The 26,719-nt window shown below is 37.5% G+C and overlaps 1 protein-coding gene across 4 annotated transcripts in view; it reads left to right on the top strand.

The window, feature by feature from the left end:
* The window catches only part of SLC27A6 (solute carrier family 27 member 6), a 44,123-nt gene that overhangs the window by 9,027 nt on the left and 8,377 nt on the right, over positions 1-26,719 (top strand). The window contains exons 2-6 of one of the 4 annotated variants that reach the window (XM_061475661.1): positions 762-968; positions 2,921-3,079; positions 4,123-4,247; positions 19,174-19,365; positions 26,097-26,187. In XM_061475661.1, the coding sequence (XP_061331645.1) occupies positions 762-968; positions 2,921-3,079; positions 4,123-4,247; positions 19,174-19,365; positions 26,097-26,187 (774 nt within the window). Of the gene's footprint in view, positions 1-761; positions 969-2,920; positions 3,080-4,122; positions 4,248-19,170; positions 19,366-26,096; positions 26,188-26,719 lie in introns of all 4 variants that reach the window. The other 3 variants (XM_061475660.1, XM_061475662.1, XM_061475663.1) reach the window with 3 other exon arrangements.

Genomic DNA, 26,719 nt, shown 5'->3' with positions numbered 1-26,719 from the left:
GTATTTATTTTCCAGTAAAACCGAATAGAAAAATGTCTTTTAGTGAAGGAACGGCTTTCAGTGAATGAATATGGGATAAAAAAATAAACATAAAATAAAACTGTCTGATACACCTAAAATCAAACTCATTAAGGTATCTAAAACACTCAAAGTACTACAAAAATAGCCACATGGTTCTTCAGCAGTGTCTGAATAAGCCACAGGCCTGTATCATATTTCTATTCTGTGAAATTCAGGTTCCTACATACATGATAGTTTATGTGTTTTTAAATTAGTCACTTCTGTGCTTTGTTAAAAAATACCACTTGATGAGAGATTGCTGTTGAGGGCATTCATGGAAAGCTGTACTCCAATTACCAGCTATGTATGTATTTGCCTTGCTTCTTCAACAGATTCTTTCATTTTATTTGAAGTTGAAACTTAACTACACTTCATTCTGGTCTTAGCAATGACCAAGGATTATCCAAAATGAGGTGGGATGCAGCAGCTAGGAATAAAGGCTCACCATTTTGGCTTGAGGGCTAGTTGGCCATTAGACCTTGTGGGGTCAGCAGTATTTCTACCACATCATATCATGTTTGCAATGACTTTTTGTTCTAGTTCATCATTACTTTACTGAATTTATTTATGCCCATGGAGGTGACTTTCATTCCTCTTTCTAATATAAAGAATAAAACTAACAAAACTTTTTTGGGGAAGAATATTTTATTTGATAGTTTTCTGAAGAGATGATGTAACTTTATATTATGTTAATTTTTAAGATTTGCTTGGGACACTGGAAGAAATTCTTCCTGACCTCCAAAAAGATATTAGTGTTTGGATAATGACGAAAGACTCCATTTTTTCAAGTGTGCATACCCTTTTAGACAAAATAGAGGCTGCATCTGAAGACCCTGTTCCAGTTAATCGACGCTCTGCCAACAACCTCAAGTCATCTGTTTTATACATATTCACTTCAGGAACAACAGGTACAAGAGTCTATATTTTTCTTCAGCTTTCATCTAGAAACTTTAATTTTCCAAAACTCTTATCTTTTGGTTCATCTTTTCATAAGAGAATATCATGTTTCTCATTTAGAAACACTATAAGCATCTTTCTTGTGACTGTTTATATTCAGTGATGGGCTTTTCTGTCTTTTTTTTTTCCTGCCACATTGTACAAATACTACCAGAAGCTTTACCTCTTGTTAGTTCACAGCTAAGGTGTACATAAAACATTTAGCATTTTTTGTGTGTTTGCAATTATAGTAAGTACTATTTTCTGATCACATACCACTGCCTAACTAATATAGCTAACATCATAACTAGAGCTTTAAAAACAATCTTCAAACAACCAAATAAACATTTGTTTTTTCTTCATTAAGTCAGATTCTATGCAGGTCACTTTAGAGGCAGAAGATAAGATTATTTAATTTATTTGCTTCATGTTCTGGGGAAAAACAGGAAATAAAAAAGTCTTGAACAAAAAAATTAGGGAGTTACAAATATTGTCAAGAAGTCAGGTATGCTTATAATACTACTAACATAAACATGGATGATCTTCTGGTTAAAAGTAAGGACTTCTAGCTAAAAAATATGATAGAATTCTCCAGGTAGGACGATTTTGTTCTTATAGGTGCATTCAGAACATCTGTGTAAAGTCTGAAATTTTAGTTATGTAGAAATCAAATTACTTTTGAATGCTTATGTGTATTAAATTAATTTACACTGACCCACGTGACTAAAGGAGTAAGGTTTGTTTATTCTGAATAATGTGGAATAACTAATTCTAATCCACAGTAACTGAGCATTTTCACGCTTCTAAATAAAGCAAGCGCAGTGTTGCTCCTAAAATCAATGACCAGAAAACTTAGTTAAAATAAGTAAGTATCTTGCAAAGTCTGTATTTAGCTGCCTGCAAAGGCAGAATTTAAAAAGTCAAGAATTTGTAGAGCATTCCTTTCTATAAGTGGTTCACCGGCAACATTGATTTATTGCCTTTTCTCTTTGGTATGATGGGTTTTGAAATAGCTTTTTAGTGTAGCTACAATCTCCACAGATTACACTTCCAGTTAAGAGCTCCAGGTAAGTCTTCAGATGGATGGTGGCTGCACTGTCATAGGTGAGAAAACTTGCTGAACCATTAATTTTTTTAAAATTTTTAATGTTTTAAACAGCGAGAATTTAAGCATTTTGAGTTCTCACTGTTCATCATCAGGACTCAGCCTAAAATTTGTGTCTGTATGTGAGAACATATATGAAGCAAGAACACAATCCCTACTCAAAATAATGGGTACCAGATTAATAGCCCAAGAAGCCCTTGTGTGAGTCTGTGCTTTGCTGAACGGAAATTCTGTGTTGAACCTGAAGAAACTCGCTAAGAAGAACCTAACTGGAGTGGACTTTTTGCTGGATTTTTGTAGAGTTCTAGAACAAATAGGTAGACTTAGGTGTATGCATCTTAGATAAGCACCCGCTATGTGATCTACTTTGTCTAGATCCCATACCTTTCTTAATTACATTACGATCAGTATGACTCTTGCCTAGAAGAGATCTAGTGTAATGCCTCTTTATGTTAAAGGAAGTCTGTATGTACAGTAAATAAGGAAGTCTGTATGTACAGTAAATGCTTTTGGCCCTTGTTTGGCTCTGTAGAGTTTGATAGCATGCTAACCATGGCGTTTCTTCATTTTCCAGCTATCTGAATTGATTTGACATTAGATTAACTAACCAACATATGAGGTTACAAACTGGTTTATGTATCTTTACGTGTACAGAACATGCATGCAATACTGTATTAAACAGCCAGTTTTCTATTAGCGGCCATCTAAAGAGATGGCTGAAAATTTGGTCAGGAATAAACAATTGATTCTTTTATATTTTACAGATCTTCCACGGGAAAAAAAAAAAGTGTTAGGCATGGATTTATGTTTTCATTACAGGTCTTCCAAAGGCTGCAGTCATAAGTCAGATGCAAGTTCTTAAAGGAGCTGCTGGACTGTGGGCTTTCGGTGCTACTGCAGATGATATCATTTATATTACTCTGCCTCTTTACCACAGCGCAGCATCTCTTCTTGGCATTGGTGGATGCATTGAGTTGGGTAGGGTTTGTTTTGCTTACTTGTATTCATACAGAATATGAATATTAAAAATATTACTAAAATGCATAAAACATACTTAGGTTCACTGCCATTTGGGAAACTAATGCTTTTCTAAAATCAAATGAATAATCTTTTTCAGAATAGCTTTATATTTCTGTATTTTGGGGGAAGATGGTTGTAACAGTGAAGGATCTCTTACAAGCGAACTTTGTGGTATGGGAGAAGAATTAGTTACAGTCATTTGTGTCACAGATGTTTTTACTCTCTTTTATCTTTAGGTAAAAAAGACCTTAAGGACCTATATAATACTTTGGCAGTGTGTATCCTGCAGTAGTGTGTACCGACTAGGCACTGGGTAGTGGAATAGAACTAAAATGTATTTTGATGAAAAAAAGACTTAACAAATGCATGTATAGTAAAAATTCAGCTTTGTCACATATCATTAGATGATAGATAATTTTTTCCAGTTAATTTGCATGAAGTTTTGGCACAGACAATAAAATACGTATTTTACTGAGGCACCGTAAGTGTCCTCAATGACTTTTTTCTAAAAGATTTATTTGGAATTTGATGGCAAGTATTTCATGTTTCCTGAAGCAGCATGGACAAGTCAGAGCATGGGAAAGATCATTTGGTTATGTGTTAATTCTGTCTGAATCTGCATTGATGAATACTTCTTTTGTTGAAAACTTAGTTTCTGTGATACCCAAATGATTTTCTAATTCAGATTGACTTTTCTGGATATTTTCAGTTAAATTCTTTTGAATAATGTAACAATACCAACAAAGATAAGCTGTATTCTTGCTTTTAACCTTTTATCTATAGGTTTACTGTCTCACCAAGTAGGAGACTGGGTTCGTTCCCCTTCTTTGCCTACCAGATTTGAACACAAGTTTTCTAATAAAAAGACCTTTAATACCAAATAGTTCTCTGAACGAGGCTCTTCATTCCTCTTATGTTCTATTTTCTAGAAATAGTGGACATAGCTAGCTAAAGTGGCATATAGAGAAAAATGTTTTATTTCCTTTTCCGTTTCCATAAAGGTGCAACCTGTGTGTTGAAAAAGAAGTTTTCAGCTAGTCAGTTTTGGAGTGACTGCAAAAAGTACAATGTGACTATCATCCAGTATATTGGAGAACTGTGCCGTTACCTTTGTAGCCAGCCAATGGTAAGTGGAACCAAAGTGACAGTGATTTGTGAGGAAGAAATATGTACATTTATTGTTCTAAATGTGGTTATATTAAAAGCCTGTCCTTCTGCTCTTTATTTTTTTTTTAATGTGGGGTTCTTCGAATATTTGGTGATCTGTAGACTGTAAAAAAAAAAAAAAAAGGCTTGAATCAGGAAGACGTTAGATGCTGTGGAGGGACTCTTCATTAGGGACTGTAGTGATAGGACAAAGGGTAATGGGTTCAAACTTAAACAGGGGAAGTTTAGATTGGATATAAGGAGGAAATTCTTTCCTGTTAGGGTGGTGAGGCACTGGAATGGGTTGACCAGGGAGGTTGTGAATGCTCCATCCCTGGCAGTGTTCAAGACCAGGTTGGACGAGGCCTTGGGTGATATGGTTTAGTGTGAGGTGTCCCTGCCCATGGCAGGGGGGTTGGAACTAGATGATCTTAAGGTCCTTTCCAACCCTGACTATTCTATGATTCTGTGATTAAAAGAATTCAAGACTGAAAACAGGTGCATTATCATTTGGTGAAAAAATATTATTTCACAGAGTATCACAATTTAAGTTCAGAAAACCAGGATTGGTGTTCCATTTCTTTTCAGAGTTTTCAAGACTTTGCTTCTTGGCACATATGAGGGGTCTCAAGTTTTGTAGGTTATGTTTTTGCAGGAGCACAAGAAATAATCTGGAAACTGTGTTTGCAGTCTGTGTGATTAATTGTTCCCCTCTTCTGTCCTTTAACAATACAGTTAGAGGATGGCATTTTGTTTTACCCATTTTATCCTGTTCAGCATCTTAAAGCAAGAATGATAGATTATTCTATTTATTGCTTTATGTGATTTATTATGTGATGATTAAATTGCCTTATTGATTTATTTTTATAGTAGCTGGCATGTCTAAACTCTTTGCTTTGTGAGGCACTGTAGATTTTTTGGTTTTGGTAGGGTTTTTGCTAGCTGGCTAAAGAGAAGAATAATGCTCCTTAACAAGAAAAATTAAATTATAAAATGAAGCAGTTTGATGGCTAGGTCCTTGAAGAAAAATAGTAAATATTTGTCATACTAAATCTGTAAGAGAAACATGTTCACAGAAATAAGTGGAAGGATTTAAGTATGTCAAATAATCTGCTGTTATTTTTCAAGTAGACAAAATAATTTGCCAAATTGTTATCTCTCTTTAAGTTTCATTAACATGTAAGAACTATACATACTTGCAGCATGAGAAAAATAGGGCAAATACAAGTTTATAAGCTCTGTGAAGATATGTGGAAGGTATTCTCAAGGTTAGAGTACTGTAAAGACCTTCTATAACTAGTTATAAAAAACTATAAAACTATAGCAATTAAGTGCTTCATTTGTTTCTTTAACACTAAACTTGAAATGAATGGTATATTTCTAATGGAGGCCACAGTGTGGCTTCTCACTTCATACATCTGAATAAAACTTTTGGCAATCTCTGTGGTAGCTTATAGATCTTCATTTAGCTTTCTGATTAGTTTTGCCTTGTTCGATCTTTTGCTTGCCACTCACATCTGCAGCAGTGTAAGCGGCGAGGAGGAGCAGACAGGCCAACCCAATATGGGTGATAAGCAACTTCTACTTTATTTGTGACGCAGTTCACACATATATAGGAGTGATATTCAGCCACTCCTTCTTGGCACAACAGTATTGGTTAGCCCCCCACAGCTTCCTCCACATTCTCCTCCCAGGTCTGGTCTCTGGCTACCTGTGGGGGCCACCCCCTGCCTTGCTTGCACAGTCCTCCAGAACTCTATGGTCCTGCTCTTAGAGTCATTCTGCAACAATTCCCCCCTTTTTCTTTGTGCAAGCAAGGCATTATGGGTTATTCTGTTCACCTGTTGTATCACACAACTATAAGCAAGTCTAATAGCTACGATGATTAACCTAACAATGATACATAAGTGCAATACTTTAAACCGCAGTGTTTGACTCAACCTGTAATGCCCCGTGAAGACAACCATCTAGTTATTCTTAGGATATTGCTCATTTACTATTGCTGGGTAAGCTGAGCCAGGGTTCTCAGCTGTGCGTGCATCGAATTAGCATAAGCAGAGAGACTCATACAACACATTCCAGCAAACTCTTCACATCCATGTCCCTGTTCCAACAACGAAAGGTTCTGCAGTGTTGCATGTCTTACAGAGTCAACATTAAAATAAATCAGAAATTGCCTTCGATGTAGAATTGTCTGCTTAGCAACTCAGCAACCCAGTCTGCTTAGTTGCGCCAAGGCCCCGGCTGAAGCACTTACAGTGATTTGGCATATTATGATTGGATACATGTCTTGAAGACCCTTAGTGACTAACATATAATTGGTTAAACACAGGTGTGAGAGCTCAACCTTGAAAGCTTGCCAACAGTCCACAGTTCTCATTAACTTGGTGAATTCCAGCCTCTTATCTTGCTTGCTTAAGCTTCTTCGGGCCTCCCATGGCCTTGCTGTATCTTTCAGGACTATTCAAAGTTTATGTACCACTTATGCATTCTCCCGTGAGAACACTGTCTCCACATCTTCCCCCTTTATGTTTTATATACGGTTTGGGTGGCCCTACTTGAGCAGGGGATCTGGGCTAGATTATATTTCCAGCATATGCCAACTAGAGGCTGCCTGGGCCTGCCCCTTTTTTTTTCTGCTGTATGGCTCTCTGATAACAGGCTGTATAGCTCTCTGATCCTTCACATCAAGGTGTGGCACGGCATGTGTCCCCACCGCTCCATGCCTGCTGGGTTGCAGCCAACAGCGGAGCTAAAGGTTCTCCTTGGTGGCAAACACAGAAGCCAACCCAGTCTTGCCCTTGATTGTGGTAGCAGGCATTTTGTCAGCCTCAGTCCTTGCACCTTGTTGTCAATGCACAGTTTCACCTGCTTCATCCAGTAACAAGTCGCTACTACAGCAAGGCACACACAAATTCACATTAGCAGAGTAACTATTACAGGGTGCAGCAGCATGTTGAAGATGCTGATGGCAGTGAAGGACTAGCCAAAGAAATTTCTTACCAGTGGAATTCTCCCCCCCTCTTAATTTGTTCCATCACCTGCTTTATAACACTACCATTGTATTAAAATTTTTCTAGCTTTTGCCTTAGCATTTTCTAGCAGCTACTGCAAATTTCCATACTCTAACATCTCTTTTACAAGTGACAAATCTATACAATACAAGGTGCAGTTTCTTATTAGCAACTAGCTAGTAAATACAGGTGGTTTTATACACAAAATCACAACCTCTAATAATAGCTATTTTACAAGCACACATATTCAGGATGTTACTTTTCAGTTGCCCCCAAGTGATGTTTTGCAGTTATTTGTGCTTTCTCTTCCTCTATCTCATTCTGCTTGGGGTAATCACGGTCAGCTCCTGTAGCTGAGGCATCAGGTTTATCCATTCGTCTGTCCAGCTCATGGCAGGGCTTGACAAACTTTGCAGGCAGTCACCATGGACCTGTAGGCAGGAGGACACAAATATACCCCCTCCCCCAGGTTATCAGTTCTTCAGTTCTTGAGAAGTAGACAGGTTAAACAGGTTAAGTGCAGCATCATTACTCTCTCTCCCCCTATTTCTTTTCTTTTTTTTTTTTTTTTTTTTTTAGTCCCTGCAAAAGCCATCATTACTCCCACTACAGTCCCACGTACAGAACGTGGCACAAGGACCCTGTGGAGACTAACAGGAAACCAGCTCCGAGAAGCATCATTGCAGTGCGAGGTGGCAGGCTCAACCTTAGCGGGCGTCCCCGCAGAGGCTCTGCCTCCCCCACATCGTATGAGGCTTGGGCTTTTATACTGACCAAAATGCACACTCATTCCGACACAGGTGGCCAGCCTGTGCTGGAAGAAGTGGCCAGCAGTATCTACAGGGGTCTCCAAGGGTTGATAGAAACCTGGACATACTTGTATTTACCAACTTCTAGTACATGAGTATCACAAAGAAACTGTATGGGCTCCCCCTGTCAATCGCAAAAAAAAAAAATCATGACATATACAGCTTGAGTATAAGAGGATTTTAAGGCATACGTGGTCACTGTTTGTCAGGCCTCCTTAACTATTTTGAGATCAAAAGCTTCCCACTCTTTAGCCCCCTGCTGTGTAGTAAACACAGGATATGCAAAGATGCCCATTGCAGAAAATTCCCCAGTAATGTTCGCATCTTTGGTTACCCATTGTTACAACTGAGCGTCTCCAGGGCCAGTAAGTCTGAGCAGACCGACCCGGGAGACGAAGAGTCAGGGTCTGGAAGCAGAGGATATAAATCTGGATCGGATTCAGGGGATTCGGGGGCTGATCCTGCGCCGAACTCGGGGTCTCCGTTGCTCGCAGCTGTGTCTTTCTTATCAGATGTCTCCCGTTCGGTTTGTAGCCATCTGCAGACCTGGCTCCTCCGTGACTGAGTTAAAAATTTTTTCACTCTAGGGCATAGTGGGTTGCAGAGGCTCGCGGTTCCTGTAAATCTCCCGCTAGCGCATGATCTCTTATTTTTTACTGCGTGCTTCAAAATGGCGCCGCAATCGATCCGGCGCCGAGGCACCGCCCTCTTTCTTTCGGATTCCTCGACATTTATCATACGTATACCTTCTAATATACTTTCTCTGTCCTTTTCAAAGTCCCTACTTTCGGAACTGGGGTGGTGGGGGAGCAGGGAGTTACACCTCCTCCGCGGCACCTTCTGATGGAGGGGGAGAAAAGGAAGGGGGGGGTGGGAAACCCTGTGCTCCCGCGAGCTGGGGGGAACGAGTTGTAATCTTCCCCCGGTTTCAACCGACCGGGGACGTCTGTTCCTAGTTTCTTCATTGCTACCGCGGCAGTTTTCTGCCTTGTATCTTTTTATACAGTTCATTACTTCCCTCCGTGGTTTACCGAGTTTCTTTGCCTTTTTATAATCATTAAGCACTGAGTCAAATAGTTCATCACCAAACTTTCACCACTCACTCTCCTCAAATCTTGTATTAGGATCTGCAAAAAATCCCTTAGCCTTCCCTACAGCCACGAGACCTGCTAGCTGCTTTAGAGTCTCAGGCTCAATTCCCCGCTTTTATAAAAAGCACTGTAAAAAGTCCAGGGCTCAGTTCCCCGCTTTTATAAAAAGCACTGTAATAAGTCCAGGGCTACCTCTTGGTCCATTTTTATGGCCAGCCTTTTCCGGATCGTCTTCTTCTGGGTCGTCCTGTAACCTTGGTCTCCGGATCGGCCTCCCGACGCAGCAGTGTCTGGTTCGCCCCAGCGGCGGACTCCTTTCGGTTAGTCCAAGCACCCGGGTCCATCACGCCACCGCAGCAGCATTGCCTGCGCTTCCTGGCCGCTGCCGCCAGCGCCGCTCACTCGCCATTCCGGGTCCCCGTTAGCCGGGGCCTTGTATCCGGGTCCCCGTTAGCCGGGGCCCTGTATCCGGGTCCCCGTCGACCGGGGCCCTGTATCTGGGTCCTTGTCGACCAGGGCCCTATATCCGGGTCCCCGCTAGTCGGGGCCCTGTATCCCGGGTCCCCGCTAGTCGGGGCCCTGTGTCCCGGGTCCCCGCTAGTTGGGGCCCTGTATTCCGGGTCCCCGCTAGTAGGGGCCCTGTATCCGGGTCCCCGTCGACCGGGGCCCTGTAATCTGGGTCCCCAGCGACCAGGGCCCTGTAGTCTGCGTCCCTGTTCGGGCGCCATTTGTAAGCGGCGAGGAGAAGCAGACAAGCCAACCCAATATGGGTGATAAGCAACTTCTACTTTATTTGTGACGCAGTTCACACATATATAGGAGTGGTATTCAGCCACTCCTTGGCACAACAGTATTGGTTAGCCCCCCACAGCTTCCTCCACATTCCCCTCCCAGGTCTGGTCTCTGGCTACCTGTGGGGGCCACCCCCTGCCTTGCTTGCACAGTCCTCCAGAACTCTATGGTCCTGCTCTTAGAATCATGCTGCAACACAGCAGCTCTTGTGTCTTCTAAATGTCTTCAAAAGTAAAGACATTTTTGCAGTAGAATGCATCAGAAACCTCTTCTGCATCCAGCTTGACTTAGTGATCTATTGTCTGGAAAGAACATTTCTTAGTAAACGAAGTTGTTTTTTTTCCTCATGTTTGAGCACAAAGAACTAGCATTATATGATGTTCATAAATTTTGCTAGGCTCCTAAGTAAGAGAGTAATTCTCATGCCTTTCAAACTCTTTTTTTTGCAGTCTTTTGATCATATAAGTCTTTTGAAAATAAAAGAACCAGCATTGATAGCTAGTAGCCATCAGTAGCTATGAAATGGATTCTGCACTGAGAATATAACCAGTCTAGTGAAAGAGAATATTCAGCAGATTAATAACCTGATCTTGTTGGCTGACATTGCTCAAAGTCTCTTAACAGTGATCTATGAAATTTCAAAGGTACAGCATAGAATCATAGAATCATAGAATAGCTAGGGTTGGAAAGGACCTTAAGATCATCAAGTTCCAACCCCCCTGCCACGGGCAGGGACACCTCACACTAAACCATATCACCCAAGGCCTCATCCAACCTGGTCTTGAACACTGCCAGGGATGGAGCATTCACAACCTCCCTGGTCAACCCATTCCAGTGCCTCACCACCCTAACAGGAAAGAATTTCCTCCTTATATCCAATCTAAACTTCCCCTGTTTCAGTTTTAACCCATTATCCCTTGTCCTATCACTACAGTCCATAATGAAGAGACCCTCCCCATGTAGGCCCCCTTCAGATACTGGAAAGCTGCTATGAGGTCTCCACGCAGCCTTCTCCTCTCCAGCCTGAACAGCCCCAACTTTCTCAGCCTGTCTTCATACGGGAGGTGCTCCAGTCCCAACACGGATCCCTGAGGGACACCACTCGTTACTGGTCTCCAGCTGGACATTGAGCCATTGACCACAACTCTTTTTGTGTGGCCATCCAGTCAGTTCTTTATCGACCGAGTGGTCCATCCATCAAATTGAGATCTCTCCAATTTAGAGACAATTGGATGTCATGTGGGACAGTGTCAAACGCTTTACACAAGTCCAGGTAGATAACCTCAACTGCTCTACCCCTGTCCATCAGTTTCTTAGCCCCATCATAGAAGGTCACCAAATTGGCCAGGCAGGATTTCCCCTTAGTGAAGCCGTGCTGGCTGTCACCAAGCACCTTGTTGATTTTCATGTGCCTTAGCATGCCTTCCAGGAGAATCTGCTCCAAGATTTTGCCAGGCACAGAGGTGAGACTGACCGGTCTGTCAGAGCATAGCAGAGCTCCCTAAATGCTGTCTAAAGAAAGGTCTTGGAAATAATTCTCTACTAATCTGTGGATATACTTCCCATAGAAGGTTGCCACATATTTAAAATTTTAAAGTGTATAAAAATCTTTCTAATGCACTTGCAGATTTATTTCAGATTTGAAGCAGTAATCTATTTAAAGCATTGCATCCTGGAGCTTTTAGAAATATATGAATGGTAATGCAGCTTCTTTTTCCTTTTTTTTCTGTAAAGGACAATTGAATCCTGAAGTGATTTACAAACAAAGGCTAGAGTCAGTTTTCTTAATCATTATGTCCTATCTTCTTCTCTCATAAGCTGTCATATGTTATGACATTAATTGCATGATGTATGATATCTTACATCAACTTGGTAAGTGCTGTATAAAACCAGAGTTTATTTCTACTTGCATTCAAAATCTGTTTCATGATTAATTATGTCATTGCTTAGAAATTTTCTTTTAATATCTGTCCTGTTTTATGCCCACGTGGTGTTGAAACAATGTTATCCTTGATTCGGAGAAAACTCCAGGAACAAACTTGCCAGCAAAGTTTTCAAGCTGACAAGCAGGTATTCTTTATTGCGGCGCCGGGAGACACGGGGGATAGCTCCTCCTAACATGTGTCTCCCCATTGCCACACAAGCCGTCCTTTTGTAGCCACTGGGCATACATACATATTCATGAGGCTATGTATGGATTACATCATTTTCCAGAAAGTTCCCCGCATGCATACAGCATTGTGGTGGTGGTCTCTGAGGGTCGTTTACTTCCTCCAACAATCTTCATCACTTCTGGCAGCCTTTGAAGCATGCGCAGTAGATGCTCATACCGGTTTAATTGGTTCGTTAGCACCAGAGACATAATAATCCTCCTATCCTCCTACTTATCAGTTAGTTTAACTGTAGCCCATCCTGGACACTTGCGGTTCCCAGCTACTCCTTATCCCTGTGTCCTGTTCTTCTAGACTGTTTTTCTTAAACTATGTCACAACTCTAACGATTTATCTTGTGAGAATTCTCAGTATGTTCTCTAGCTGTACTCTTTTTTTTTTTTCTCTATGTATCGTGCACCTCAGTAATTTTCCATTGCTACTGTTACAAAGCCATCAAACTTAACATTACTTAAATCTAATTCTAAAGGTTTCTATATTCCATTTTGTGATTTTGCGCCCCCTTGTCTCATCCTTTGGCGTCAATGTCTCCTTTGGGTTACCGCAAGTGTGTCAGACCATGGATATCAGCTTTCAAGCTTTATTTTGTTAAGCTGAAGCAAGACAGTCTCTTCACTAGGTCCAGTTTGGCCATGGGATTAAGCTCTCTGAAGTGACTTTAGAAAAGATGCTTAGGGATTTATTGTGTTAAAACTCATCTTTATAAGAACAATAGTAATTTAGAGGGAGAAAACAAGTAAGTCAGTACTGCTGCGATAAGCAAACAGAATAAACATTTATTTCCCTGCTGTTGACTCAAGTGTTGTGGTAAGGGATCTAAGAATGGGATTTACAAATGTAGGATAGCACTGTCTTGCACCCAGAAACAGGTTGGTTCAAAGGGAGGGAATTTGATAGGTAAGGAAGGAAAAATGAATCAGCAGGCACTTCCCTACAGTGCAGGTTTTACTTCACATTACATTTTATTCCCCATTAAATTTAGCTCAATTTAAGTTCAGGACTGGAAATAGGTCTTTCTCTTATCAGTAAAATGTGGAGCAGAAATTTTTCGAGTGCCTTGCAGGTTTTCAGCATAAAAATTAAACACCCTTAAAAAAGTTATGTGTCACAGTTATAGACAACCACCCCTATACCTTCCATTTGAAGCTTCTGAAAAATCTCTGTATGTCACTACAATTTTATTTACTGAGGGTATCAGGAGGAAAAAAAAACTGTGTATCCAATAAACTTTGTGTTTTGAAATTCCATGGCTACAACAACAGTATTATTTATAACAGGTGGGTTTGAAACCAGATTATAATCCCATCCATTCTATCACCTTCTGATATTTTAATGTACTGACATACCTCTCTTAGACTCCATCCATATGATGATTCTGTGTCTGCTTTCTCATTCTTCCCACTAATAATGGTTTTTCAGGTTTTCTTCCTGGAAAAGTTTACTGCAATATTCGTAGATTCCCTTAGGCCTTAGGAAGCATTGGTTTTCCATACCCAAAACAGCACTGAAGGCTAATTATGACGTCATTGTTAGCATGGTGGGTCAAGACTTTTCTGACTCTTTAAGAGGTCACATATCTTAAACAATTTCCTTCCATCTTCTTTTCTTACATATTCATCTTTTGGGTTAAGGCAGTGCCGTCATGCAGAAAATGTCCTGAGAGTAAAACTTTGAAACCACAGTCATACTTCCACAAAGGGAAGCTTCCTATTGCTCACAGAATACTGTGTGCAATGTGGAGCACAAGAAATAAGATGTGCATGCTTTAATTTTATTAATTGATCTTTGGAAAGTTTTTTATTTTGCCTTGTGGTCTTCTAGGACACCCGCCAAAATTACTGGGTAAAATACAGAAAAAAGTGACTTTTTTGTTGGCAGATACTTTCCAAGGAAATAGAAATTCAGCTAAAGAAAACATTTCCTATTAGAAGAGCTAAAGGTAGAAAACTCGTGTTAGGATCTAATCCTATTAGTTTATCAGGAGATTGATTAATAAAAGAGTAGTGAGAGTGAGATATACCAAACAGCAACCATCCAGTTCCTGAACTGGAAGGCTATGTTCTCTTCCTAGAATTCCTGTTCCTTTCTTACAGTGCATCTCTACAGCACCCTTCCTGTTTTCTTTTACCTGTATTTTTAAATTTGGGTATGTATTTTGCTCAAAAAATCTAGTTGTAATTTGTAGTTAAACATTACTGGAAAGTCCTTGTAAGCATGCGTCTTGAAGAATTTATTACATGTGTCATCGTAATTGCAGTAGGGTATCTCTCTTATAGTCTCCCTACTAACTACCCAATGACCCTTTTTTCAGGGCTAATGTGTCAATAGATGAATGTAAATCCTGTGTGGTGTCCATCATATTTTATATTTAACAGGTGTTTGCATTTCTTATGCCCTGACATTAATTATAGTTTCATCAAGGCTAAAACACAGGAAACATTTCATGCTACCTTTGCTTGAAGTTGCATTTGCTTCTCTCTATGTGGCTTTTCCTGCTGCAGAAGTGGTAGGAGTAGGACAATGAACCTGTTTTCTTCTATTCCTTTGAAGCAACTCAAATTTGAAGCAATTTAAAAATGAAGCAATTTAAAATTGAAGCAATTTAAAAAGGAAGTGCATTTTAACTAGCTGCAGTCATGAATCCTTCCTTCACCATTTAATATACTGTTGATGGCACTTTGAAAGGCATGTCTTTTATCAACAACTTAATCATGCAGGTAGTCCACATAGTTTACAAAGAACACTTAAGAAGAAAAGTCTGGCATATGGAAAAATCCAGGTTTGTGGTATTTAGTGTAATAAGGCAGATCCTGACTTGTCAATTAATTACTGTACAAATGAAGCAAGCATTCAAAATGGAGAAGTAGTCTGTCAGAACTGATTTATGATTTATGCAGATATTTGGTACAGGGTTCAAAGATCTAAGCAGAATAAACTGAAGAAAAGTCCAAGTGTAAGGTAATAACAGGTCTTGCTTAGTAATACTTCAGAAAGGCATTGAAAAAAAATTTCAACTATATTTTTATAAATGGATAACAATTTATTTCAGAATCATCTGTAAGAGAAGAAAATAGTGTGGGAAAATCAACAGTCATTTTTAAAAAACCTTGGAAATACGTTCTAATGTTTTGTTATTCTAAAATCTGTTTCCCTAATTTTCTGTACAGAACTATCAATCACATTCAGAAACACAAAGCATAAACAACTTCTCAGAGGACAGGCATTGTTTGAACTTATTTGTGGTAGTTGATCAGGGCAAGGCACTGAGTCCTTCATAAGTGAGATATTGTGAGGAAATACAGCTTTTAGTGAAGAAAGTGTTAGGTACTATGCTGTTACAGCAGGCATAGAATGTGCATGTAGCCAGTCACTGCATACCAGCTCTTGCTGGGATAGCTTACTGACGTGACACAGCTTGTTCAGGAGTTGAGAATGGCATGGATAGAGCAGAGCTTATGATGAGAGATATGTACAAGGTGATTTCTTGGAATTCCTCCTGCTCCTGTAATTCTGTCTGCTATACCACAGAGAAGCTATTTGATGAGGCATCTGAATATGGCAGAAATTCAAAGTATGACTGTTTAGTGCCATAGCTTGTTTAAAGCATATGTTCCTGCATATTTCATTTATTTTTCATCTCATGTATTAGGGTACTCTAAATGTGCATCACTCAACCAGGTGTCTATGTTGAAACTATCATCCCTTTTCTTTCCCTTCTCTTATTTATTGCATAAGTTTTCGGCCACAATGGCCATGGATACTAACATGCTTAGAGTTGGCAGTGATCTGGATGATAATACATATGATGAACATGTAGACCTGTTAATGAAAAATATATTAAAATGGCCTAATTTTATTCACTGATTCACTTTCCATTAAAAGTTAGTTGCATGAAAAGCTAAAAGGAATTCATGTCATGTATGAGTTCTACAGATTAAGTAAAAATATGTAAACCATAGCTATATAAATTTACTCACATGTGAAACTAATGTGACATCACTGTTTAAAGTTTCTGTCATTATAATCATTCTCTTCATACCTATTAAACCTGCTAGGAAATTAAATTACATGTACTTTCCGTTCTTGCAGTTGGAAGACTGCTAAATGCATGACAATTTTAGTGCCTTTTCCTCAGAAAGCCCTGCAGTACTCTACAGGGAGTCTTAGATCAACAATCATACAACTGTGATGGAGCTGACTAAATCACAAATACAGAAGTTGCAGTAATGCAGCATAAAAGAAATTTTGCCTTCTTTGTGAAGAAGTAAATTACTGATCTTTTTTTTAGGAAAATTTGCTCTAATTAGTTCTTGATCATATCATACACCTTTTTTGTATTTTTGCAATAGGGCTGAATGTATTAAGAGAACACTTCTCTCAATATGTCAGTGAGATAGTCATGTACTGTATTGTGGATAGGTGTTAACATTGCAAGCATAATAGAATGCTAACCTGTCAAGTTTATTCTGTGTATTTTCCACTACAGAAACAACTTGGTGCTGTAGTAATATAAACCATCCAAAATAACATGAGGAATTGAAGGTATAAATGAGGCTGTAATTGCTCTTTTGGAAAAAATAATTTAAAATCCATTTAGGCCACTTCTTCCTAGTCCATCCTAGACAGTGGCTTTGCAACAAGCAGCTATCAATGTTTTTATTTTTCTTAAAGTCTAAATAATTGAAGCAAACTTACCTGCTTATTAAATTGGTCTCTAGAGAATTTGAATGTTCCTAGCCTGATGAATGGACCACTTAATTAGTACATGTGTATATATATATGCATGTGTCTGTCTCTTCTGTTCAATGTGGAACAAAGGATTTCTGTGAAAGAATCTCTTGTGCTGTTTTTCCTCTCTTAGAAGAGGCAGTACATTTAAATAATTCAGTGGCATCAGCAAGGGTAACTGCGGTTCAGTTACTGACAGGTTAATTTCAGTTTAGTAATGAAACTGTAAGAAAAATAACCATCTTTGGAAAATTTTTAAGTTGAGCTGACTGGAATATTCTAAAGATGGTGGACAATTTTTTTGTGTGGAAGAATGAAAAAAAACAAGAAAAAGAGTTAAAAGGTTTCCTAATAAAGTTCAAAGTAGCACTCTTACAAAAAAGGAATACCTTTTGATTATTGAAAGTACATTATTTTTGAATGTGACCTTATTATTTCAGATATATGCAAATCTACACTGTTGCATTGTGATATTGCATCTGAAGTTGAAAGCTAAAAAATCAAACTTCTCCAAAAATAACATCTATGGGCAATTTTCAGCCACTTTATTCAAGGCTATGTCCCTGGTCAGTTTCATTGTACACTGTAATGAAGCACCTGCTAATAATGATTTAACATGAAAGCAGTGAAATGTGTGTTTATGTGGTTAGAAGTTACTTTTGCATCTGAACTAAGGTAGGAGAGGAGAAGGGAAAAAGGAAGAATTGGGTTGTAGAAACAGAATGGTTAGTGATGAAGGAAGGCCTGTGAGGTAGTTATGAGGTAAAATAGGATAATGCCTCAGATTGTGATCTGCCAAGAGCTATGTTCATCTAGCAAAGTAGGTGAGTTCCTTGCTGAGTCATTCCAGCAAGAAGACTTAATTTCCAACAGAAAGGCTCCAAAGCTCAGTAGAGGACTTTTTATCTTTCTATGAGTCAGTGGTTTCAAAGAGGTCAGTCTTTGTGATTTAGAGAAGGAACTTAAAATTTCACTATGTTTGCGGTTTTTGTTACAGGAGTGAAAATTCGTTGTCCTCATGAAACTGAATTTGGCCAAGATGTAAGCCTCTGGGGAACACTCTTGTTTATGTAATCAGTAGAAACTTCACTGGTTTTAATATTCCAAATATTTAAAGATTCCTGTTTCAGCCAGCTGACCAGATCTCTTCACAGAACTAGTTTGCTGTGGTATTCTGTGACATTAAAGCTGCTAAAATGGATTTTCATTACAGAGACATACCTATTTCATACTGGACTAGAGTTGGAAAGGGAAAAGGAAACTAGACTAGAAGAACAGAAAATAGGGACTATTTGCTTTCTGTATTAGATGTATGTGGACTTATATATACACACACATATAAATATATAAACAGTGTGAATATGTGCATGTATGTGCACCTATATATAGACAGGTGTTTGCATACATATGTGTAAGTGTACATAATAGAAGTATATACTGACAGTGTTGCGGTACCAGAGTGCTATGCAGTTCTAAAGGTATATGGTAACATACCTTTATTTATTTTGCACTGTCTCACTTATAGGGCATTCTGTATTTCCACTTCTTGCAATGATTAAAAAGGGAGCCTAATTTTCAAACGTGTGAAATTAAAATCAAACCAAACCAACAATTTAGATTTTTTTGCCTTCTGATACTTCAGCTGAAATCTGATTGTATTTTAAAGGTGCTCCATGCAATCTCAAGGTTTGGGAACGCATTCATAAAATTAGAGAGCCTCATTGAACTGGATGAACATGTACAATTGTGTTTCTTGTAATAAAACATGGAAGTTTACAACAGTAACTCAAGATCACCAAGAAATAACGTATTCCAAGTTACACAGAACAAAGCCTTGCAAGTCTTAATATTGAAAGAAATACAGAAGATGACTCATATACAGTGTGTGGGAAGGAACAGATATTACAAGTGTGTGAAATCTGAACACACAAGAAAGTAATCATAAATCTCTGCTGACTTCAGTCCCTTGACAGAAATAACGTCTCTGTTCTTCCCAGTTTTCTGATTCCTCTGAGTGGAAACAGAATGAGACAAAGCAACTTTAAAAACATGGAAGCATTTATATAAATTAATGTAGCCATTATTCAAGAAATTATTTGCTTGGTCAACAAGATAATAGGGGGTTTGTTACAGTTTGCTACATTGTAGCTGTTGGTGAGCTATGGCAGCCTTCCTTTTTGATTGGTTTTTGTTGTTGTTTATACTTGGTGTATTTAAAGAAGGTACATGCAACGATCAAATGAATTTACCAGTATATTGTATTTTAAATTATGTTTTCTTTTTTTTTCTTTTTAACAGAAGGAAGGAGAAAAAAATCACAAAGTTCGATTAGCAGTTGGAAATGGAGTAAGAAATGATGTATGGAGGGATTTTAAAAACAGATTTGGTTCTGTTAAGATTTGTGAGTTTTATGGTGCTACTGAAGGAAATATTTGTTTCATGAATCACACAGAAAAAATTGGATCTGTTGGACGCACCAATTTCTTTTATAAGGTGACTATTGATTTACATTTTACTTTGATAAAGGTAAAATATTTCTCAGTTTGACCACAGGACTTGGTCTGTGCAGCCAAATGGAGTTGCAGTAATAAGTCCAAAGTAAATTTTCTGACTTAATTACCCTCTGTAAAATCTTGGTTGCCAAAGTACTGCAGATTAGTACTTAGCACCCAACCCAGTTACACTTTCAGCAGTAACAGTTTTTTCTTAACTTTCAAGAGGCAAAAAGCCTTGCTCTTCTGACTATCTTTAGTAGGTTCCAAGTATCATTTCAAATCTCTGTATTAAAGGATAAAAGAGGAAGTTGGATTTGTTTTAATATGTAAGAACTCATTAGCTGCAAAATAAACATATAAGTATTCCTCCTGAGTTAGTGTTCTACGGATCATATTTAGAGTAGTTTTCAAAAAACGTATTTATTATGAATATTACTATGTAAATATTTGGCATGGGAATTAATAGTTAAAATAACAGACAGACAGACACAATGAGATATTTTATATGCAAGTGCAATTAAACATCAACTCAAACAACATCTAGTCTATATCATTTTTCAGAAATTCCAAAGGTAACATAATACAAATATAATCATTGTTGAGTAATTGTGACAGACAATACTTGCCAAGGATATTAATTTAAAAATCTAACCCTATTTATCTACCAAATCTGCTATATTTATTTGGTTTGTTCTAGGTTATTAAAACTAGAAAAAGCACGGATTTCTTTCACTACTTATTCAATAGCCTCTGATGCGTTTTTCATCAGCTTTGACAATGGGAGTTACATGTCTTGGAGAAAAGGAATACATAGTCTTTATGTCACATACTGTGGCTTTTCCTTCATCCTTCTGGGTAACTGAAGAACTTATTTCAGCTTGAAATTCATAGATAGATTTTTCCCTTTGGGTGCTATTAATACCATCTCTTAAATGGTTTAAGAATTCAGCAAGTAACATGTATCCCAAGCCTTAGCTAATAATATGCAAGATTTAGAAAGGTTTTCTAGCAAGGAAACTCAGTATTCAACATTATGTTGTTATTTACACCAATTTTTACTTGTGTTGAAATAAATAGGACTAAATGCATTGCCTAGAATTCGCGAATTAAATGATATATATATACATCTATCTATACTGAGGTACCTGTCTACATATACAAATCCTGCTGGCTTAAGTGGCATCTGTGGTCCTGAGAACTAATAGTAAAACGTCCTGACAAAACTTTTTTTCAGAGAATGGTGTAAAAATACTCAGATGTATCTTCTTATGACATGCAAATCGTTTTCTAGGTAGCATATGTTCCAGGGTCCACAACTTCAATTAAGCATCATCCCATTATAATGACTGCAGACTAGTTTGCAACTCAGGGCCAGAGGAATTCTTCACTTCTGGGACAGGAAGCTAGACTGGAGGGAGGAACTTGGAAACACTCAGGAAAACACTGAAAAAGCTAGTGTGTTTTTCAGAAACTGTTGAGAGCTCAGGAATTTAAGCAGACTGACTCTGCTTATTCTCTGGTCTACATGACTTACACTCTGTAGTATGCACAGTGGACATCAAGTGCTGATGTCTAGAATGCTAGAGATCCACTACAGAAAATGAGGAATCTGGAATTTACATAGTCGTAGGTGAATCAGGAACCTTAGAACGGATGTTGATTTTTGTTTCAGACTTTTATAACCATGCTTTAATTATTTTAAAACTTCTTTTTTTTCTTAATTAAATGTCATCAAATGTTACCTTTGTTCCAAACCTGAGTAAAACTTTTTCAATATTTCAGAACTTTTGATTGTGTTATGACATAATTCATTAACCTTTTGGAAATATCATGTAAAGGTTACAGCAGATAAAGGTTTAGACTTCAAATTACCTATTTATTGATTTAAGTATCTCTATTTTTAATCAAGTAATGTTGGGGTTTTGCATGTATTAATAGGGGCGCTTCATATGTCAATAGCATATGTTGTTTGTGTTTCCAAAAGGAAGGGTGTCTTTTTGCACATGCAACATGTTACTTTTTCCTCTTTAATGGTGGGGCTTATGATTTGAGTCAGTCACTGCAGATTAGGAGTAAAAATAGCTCATGCAAACTGCAGTTAAAAATAAATGTAGTTGTAACTGAATACTTGATCTCACTAGACATCTTTTCTATATTATCTATACTATTCCAAGTTGGAACTGTTATAATCTATGGAAACATCAGTATAGTCTGCTAAGATAGTTATGGGTCATCCCCTTGTTTACTCAGTGTGAATATGGAAAAGCCATAATATGGAAAGAACTAGAAAAAAACATTCATTGCATTTGGCTTCATTTGAAATCAGTTTTATTATGCCTTTTTCTACAGTTTCTTTTCCCTAGTAAGACTTTGGTTATTTCCATAATTTCTCTTACAAGGAGAGTGCCCAAGGCAAGTTATTTGTGAGCAGGTTCAGTATTTAGCTACTGCCATTCTCCGAGGGACCTGAGTTGTGTTGGATCCCAGCCTTTCCCCCAGGGTATATATATTTGGCATTGTATGACTGTAGAGTTTGAGAAGGAAGAGAATGAAGGTTGTCATGGAAAACCAGGTTCGATGCAGAGACAAACTACTTTGCCTTGATTACATGAACATAATATGTTTAGCCAGGTCAGTGAGTGGATTATATGACCCATTTTATGGGGGAATACAACTGCCCCAAATCTCTTCTAAATCAAGGAAGTTTCAGACTACTTTATTCTTACTACAGGCATTTGTTGTGGGTTATTTAAAAACATTTTAAAGGTTGAAGATTATTAATGCATTGTCAGGGGTAGTTCCTGTGCTTGTTTTACTTCAATCTGAAAGACATCTGCTGGACTTCTAGCAATATGTAAAGGAGAGCACCTTTATTTCTAATTTGCTGAATCATAAATGATCTGAAATTGGAAAGCGAGACTTTCTTCTGCTGGAAAACAGAGAATGGCAGAGACAATCCACAGCCATCCAGTGCCTGTGGTTTTTTTGTTTGTGGGTTTTGTGGGTTTTTTTTTGTTTTTGGTTGGGTGGTTGGTTGGTTGGTTGGTTGTTGTTTTTGCTTCTTCAAACAAATGCTCCAACAACTTCTGAAGCATTATTCTCTTAACACATGGGATAATATGAGGATACCCTTAGATGTATTCTTTATGTTTGGGAGACATATTCTCTATGTTAGGGATTTACCTAACACCTATTTCTTAAACTGGGAATAGAGAGAGAATTGAGAAAGAGAAGAGGCCTCTATGTTCATATATATGATACGCAGAAGGAGAAGGAAGTAACTTACTCTCTTTCTGTTGGCATAATTGCACAGTTGAAATGAAGTAAATGCAGTATAAAACCCCATATAGACATTTACCAAGAGTATAATGGGAATAATAGTAGGTAGGTTTAAAGCATAGTATTTTTAGCCGGGTAAAAAGAAAAGGAAGGCATTTCTGCTCTATGTGATGCCAATGGCAGTTTCTAAAGGTGAAATGCAGCCAAAAGTTACAGCTTTAAATGAGAAATTAAGCTCTTAGAATGAGCAAAGTAACTTTTCTGTCAGTAACTACCAAGGGCTGGGGACAAATACTTGTGAGAAATATTAAGGTTCTACAGAACACATTTACTTTCATATATTGGAAGATACAAGGTAATGGGAAGAAAGAGATGAAAGTTACAACAGTTGCCAGACATCCAAGAAGCCACTGTGTGTGAGATGTTAACTCAAAGGAGTGCTCTTGCTTGCATTTGTGTATTTTTACACTATACTCTTCATGTAAGAGGCATTGGTTCATGTGCTTGGAAGCATCACTGTGCTATATGAATAAATCCTTCAATAAGGATGTTCATACAGAGTCAATGAATGGAAAAGTAAAAGCTTCTGAATAGCTTTTTAGCTGGCTTTACACAGAAAATAATGATAGATTCACATAGTAATATATTACTGTATTTACATCTGGTGTACATATGTATATAGTTACTGATTGATTTTATTAAAATTTTATTATATAAGACATACATTATGTGTATTTATACAAATGTGATATGGCAAAAAATCTGTAAGACTCTCAGTCATGTCTATCAAATATATATATAAATCTCTTTCTGACCCTAAAATAAATTCTGAGTGATGGCAGAGAACATGCCATGGGAGAGTGGGACTAGTGCGATACAGTGAAGCTTGTAAGAAGGGCTAAAAATAACCCATGGCAAGTACACCTGAAAAAACAGCATGTAAAAAAAATTCCAGTCTGTATTTATAAATGTATTTTTTCATTATTTTAAGTATAAGTATCCCAACTATTACAAGAGTCTAAATCTCTCTTACTCATAACTCAAAACCAGCTTTAAGCTGAGAAATGTTTAAATCTTATAACAGATCATAAATTATTTCAACATATATATTTTGTCTTTTACACAGCAATGCAGAATTAATGTTACACACTTTTTTCATGTAGTCATAGAATTTAAGTGGCGTAAGAGATACTTTTTGGTTTAAAGGTAAATAAGTTAGATTTACGACCCTGGAAAACTGGATTCACAGGAGAAACATTGGAATGTCCTAATCCAAGCAATGGAAACTCTTAAGTTCATTGGCCAAGGAAAATGAGTGTTGTTTCTGCTCCTTTGACTGGTTTTGAACTAAAATAATCTAAGGTACTTCAACTGTATTCTAGGGTATTTTATTATAGTATGTGATGATTCAGTTAGTATCAAGCATGACTTTTAAAAGTATTTTTCTTGGTTTTGTTTACTTTGGCAAACAAAACAACTGTACAGAGGACATATACTTCTATTCTTTAAAGCATAAGAATGTATTATAAATATATTTTAAAAGCTTTTGTAAGATATGATGAAAGTATACTCCAGAATTATTTTTTTTCCTTGCATTTCACTTTTTTAAGATGCTTAGAATTGTTACATGTAACACTTTGTTTTGGAAACAGATGTTCTCCCACAGAATTCAACAATATTTGTCTCTAAAATGATTAAATGCAAAGTGATAGCTTGTGATCTTTGTCGTCTGATGAAGGTTCTGTAAGCATTCACTGTAAGTGGAAACTTTAGGAATTTCAGAGTTATTTTGAAAATAATATTTAACCCCAAATATTTCCAATAAAGAAAAAAAAAGGCATATAGGGGTGGGATGCTGTTGCTAGATAACATGCAGGTAGCATAGTAATAGACAATAATGTCGCAGGTTAGTTCATTTTAAGTTTCAGCTGCATAAATGATGTTTTTTGTTTGATACATTTACATGGTGCTTTAGGGAGTAAATTAATCATTAATTGATTTTGCATGCTATGACCATGTTCCTTTGGTCAAGTATTAAGAATATCTTTTTGTTTCAGACTTATGATAAAAGGAAGACACATTAAAAAGATTTGGTTAAATAAGTTTGTTCATATGAAGCTGATATTGTGTGCTTGATATTTGATTCAAGTTGCTATTTATTCAGACTTCCTTGAAAACAAAATTATGTGATATAGCTTCAGCAACATTTCAAATTAAGATAAAATAGTGAGGCAACTCTTCATCCAAATTAGCTGCAGAAAAGCAAAGAGGTTTATGTTTTAGCATCCTAACCTTCACTCATGTTCCTATCACCATCCTCAAATTATATCACATTTCTTTATTGTGAGGAACGCAGGTGCATATTTATGTTTTTAAAACTGTTTTCTCTGATTGCCAGGATTTCTCCAGGAGAAGATAATTGTATACTCTTGGTTTGACTTGTTGTTAAATAGATTGCTGATACACTTCTTTTTTAAAAAGGAAATCAGAATCCCAAACTGGGCAACTGAAACCTCTGGATGGTAACTGCAAACAGAGTGGTCCATGTAGAATCAGGCATATGATACCTGTCAGTGTCTTTCAAAGGTCTTATCTGGATTTATATCACAGTAGAAAAATGAAGTGAAATAAGATTCACATCCTCTGTGTTGGAGAAAAACAGTATTGCAATTTCTAGTGTTGATAAGAGTATATTTCCCTCTCCTTCAGCTTCCTCAGAGCCACATTCTTGCTGATCCATATACAAGAGGAAGGTTAGTTGTAAAACATGATCAGGGAGTCAGTTAGATTAGCAGTGTCAGCACTCAAGTGTTCACAATATTTCAGAAGAATGTAGAACTAGCCCTGATGTAACTGTGGAACATGCACAGCTACATGACCATGTCAGATAGCATGGGAATATATATCCTTCTGTTGATGTTCGTGATAAGACTTCCCACCATACACCAGCCTGAGAAAGCTTGAGGGAAGAACTGAGGATAGGTAAGCAAGAGTAAAGCCCAGCAGTAAGCATATTTCCCTTTGTAAGGAGATTTAGGTCTTTACTTTGCCAGTTGTTTTATGTGCCAGAATACCCCAAGAATACTTTTCATATCAGGTACCACCATTAAATGTCAGTTAAATTCCAGGTATGCTTCTATTATCCTGATTCGTGTACACTTTTCTACTGATAGGTGGATCCCATAAATTACTCTTAAAAAAAATAACAAAATTACAGTTCTATGTCTTCAAGTATTTTTGAAAGTTACAACATCATAAAATTCTTTGATGTTGCTTAACTCCAGAAAATGGTGTAAGTTTACGTACAGAGTGTTTTCAGTTTTAAATGAAACTACATTCTGTGTTTAGATGAGCAAGACTGGGGTAAAAGTTTCCTTGCTTATAGCTGCTGCCACCAGATGTCACTGTGTAGATGAATAACTGACGACGCTTTTTTTCCCCCCCTCTTAGCTCTTTTTCCCATTTGATTTGATCAAGTATGATTTCCAAAAAGATGAACCAATCAGAAATAAGCATGGTTGGTGTGAAAAAGTTAAGAAAGGTAAGTATGTATTTTAATAGGATATAACAGCCTTTAATTGAAATACAAGTACTTCAGATAATTTTTTTTAAGGAACCCTCTTATTGTGTTACTGTCCTCTGCCAACATCAACTATTAGTCTTTGCTCTGACAAAAGCAATGTGATTTTGGTCTAAGATAGAGCACTATTAAACATTCTAGTGCTAATGTGATTTTGGTCTAGGATAGAACAGTATTAAACATTCTAGTGCTGACACCAGAAGAATTTAGGAGATCCTAGAATATATTAACAGAAGAGCAGCATTCAAAAGTGGTGTGGTATTATCTCTGAATATGTAGATAATGACATCTCTCATTTTTAAGGGGAGTTAACATAGTGAGATGTTTGCTTCAGAGTTCTGTGAGAAAGACTGGTCAATTAAATCAATGCTTTTTGGTGAGAAATTAAGTGTTCCTAACTAAACCAAGTTGATTAAGCTTACATTTGTTTGGGTTTTTTTAAGAGATTTTTTTGTTGTTTTGCTTGATTATAGTCTGCTCTCAAAATACCTAT

Source organism: Pezoporus flaviventris, unplaced genomic scaffold (assembly GCF_033815535.1).
Source record: "Pezoporus flaviventris isolate CSIRO_AGI_PZ_B2104156 unplaced genomic scaffold, CSIRO_AGI_Pfla_v1 ptg000086l, whole genome shotgun sequence".
Lineage (NCBI taxonomy): Eukaryota > Metazoa > Chordata > Aves > Psittaciformes > Psittacidae > Pezoporus > Pezoporus flaviventris.
The sequence above is the reverse complement of the archived record's forward strand: the minus strand, read 5'-3'. Positions and strand labels throughout refer to the sequence as shown.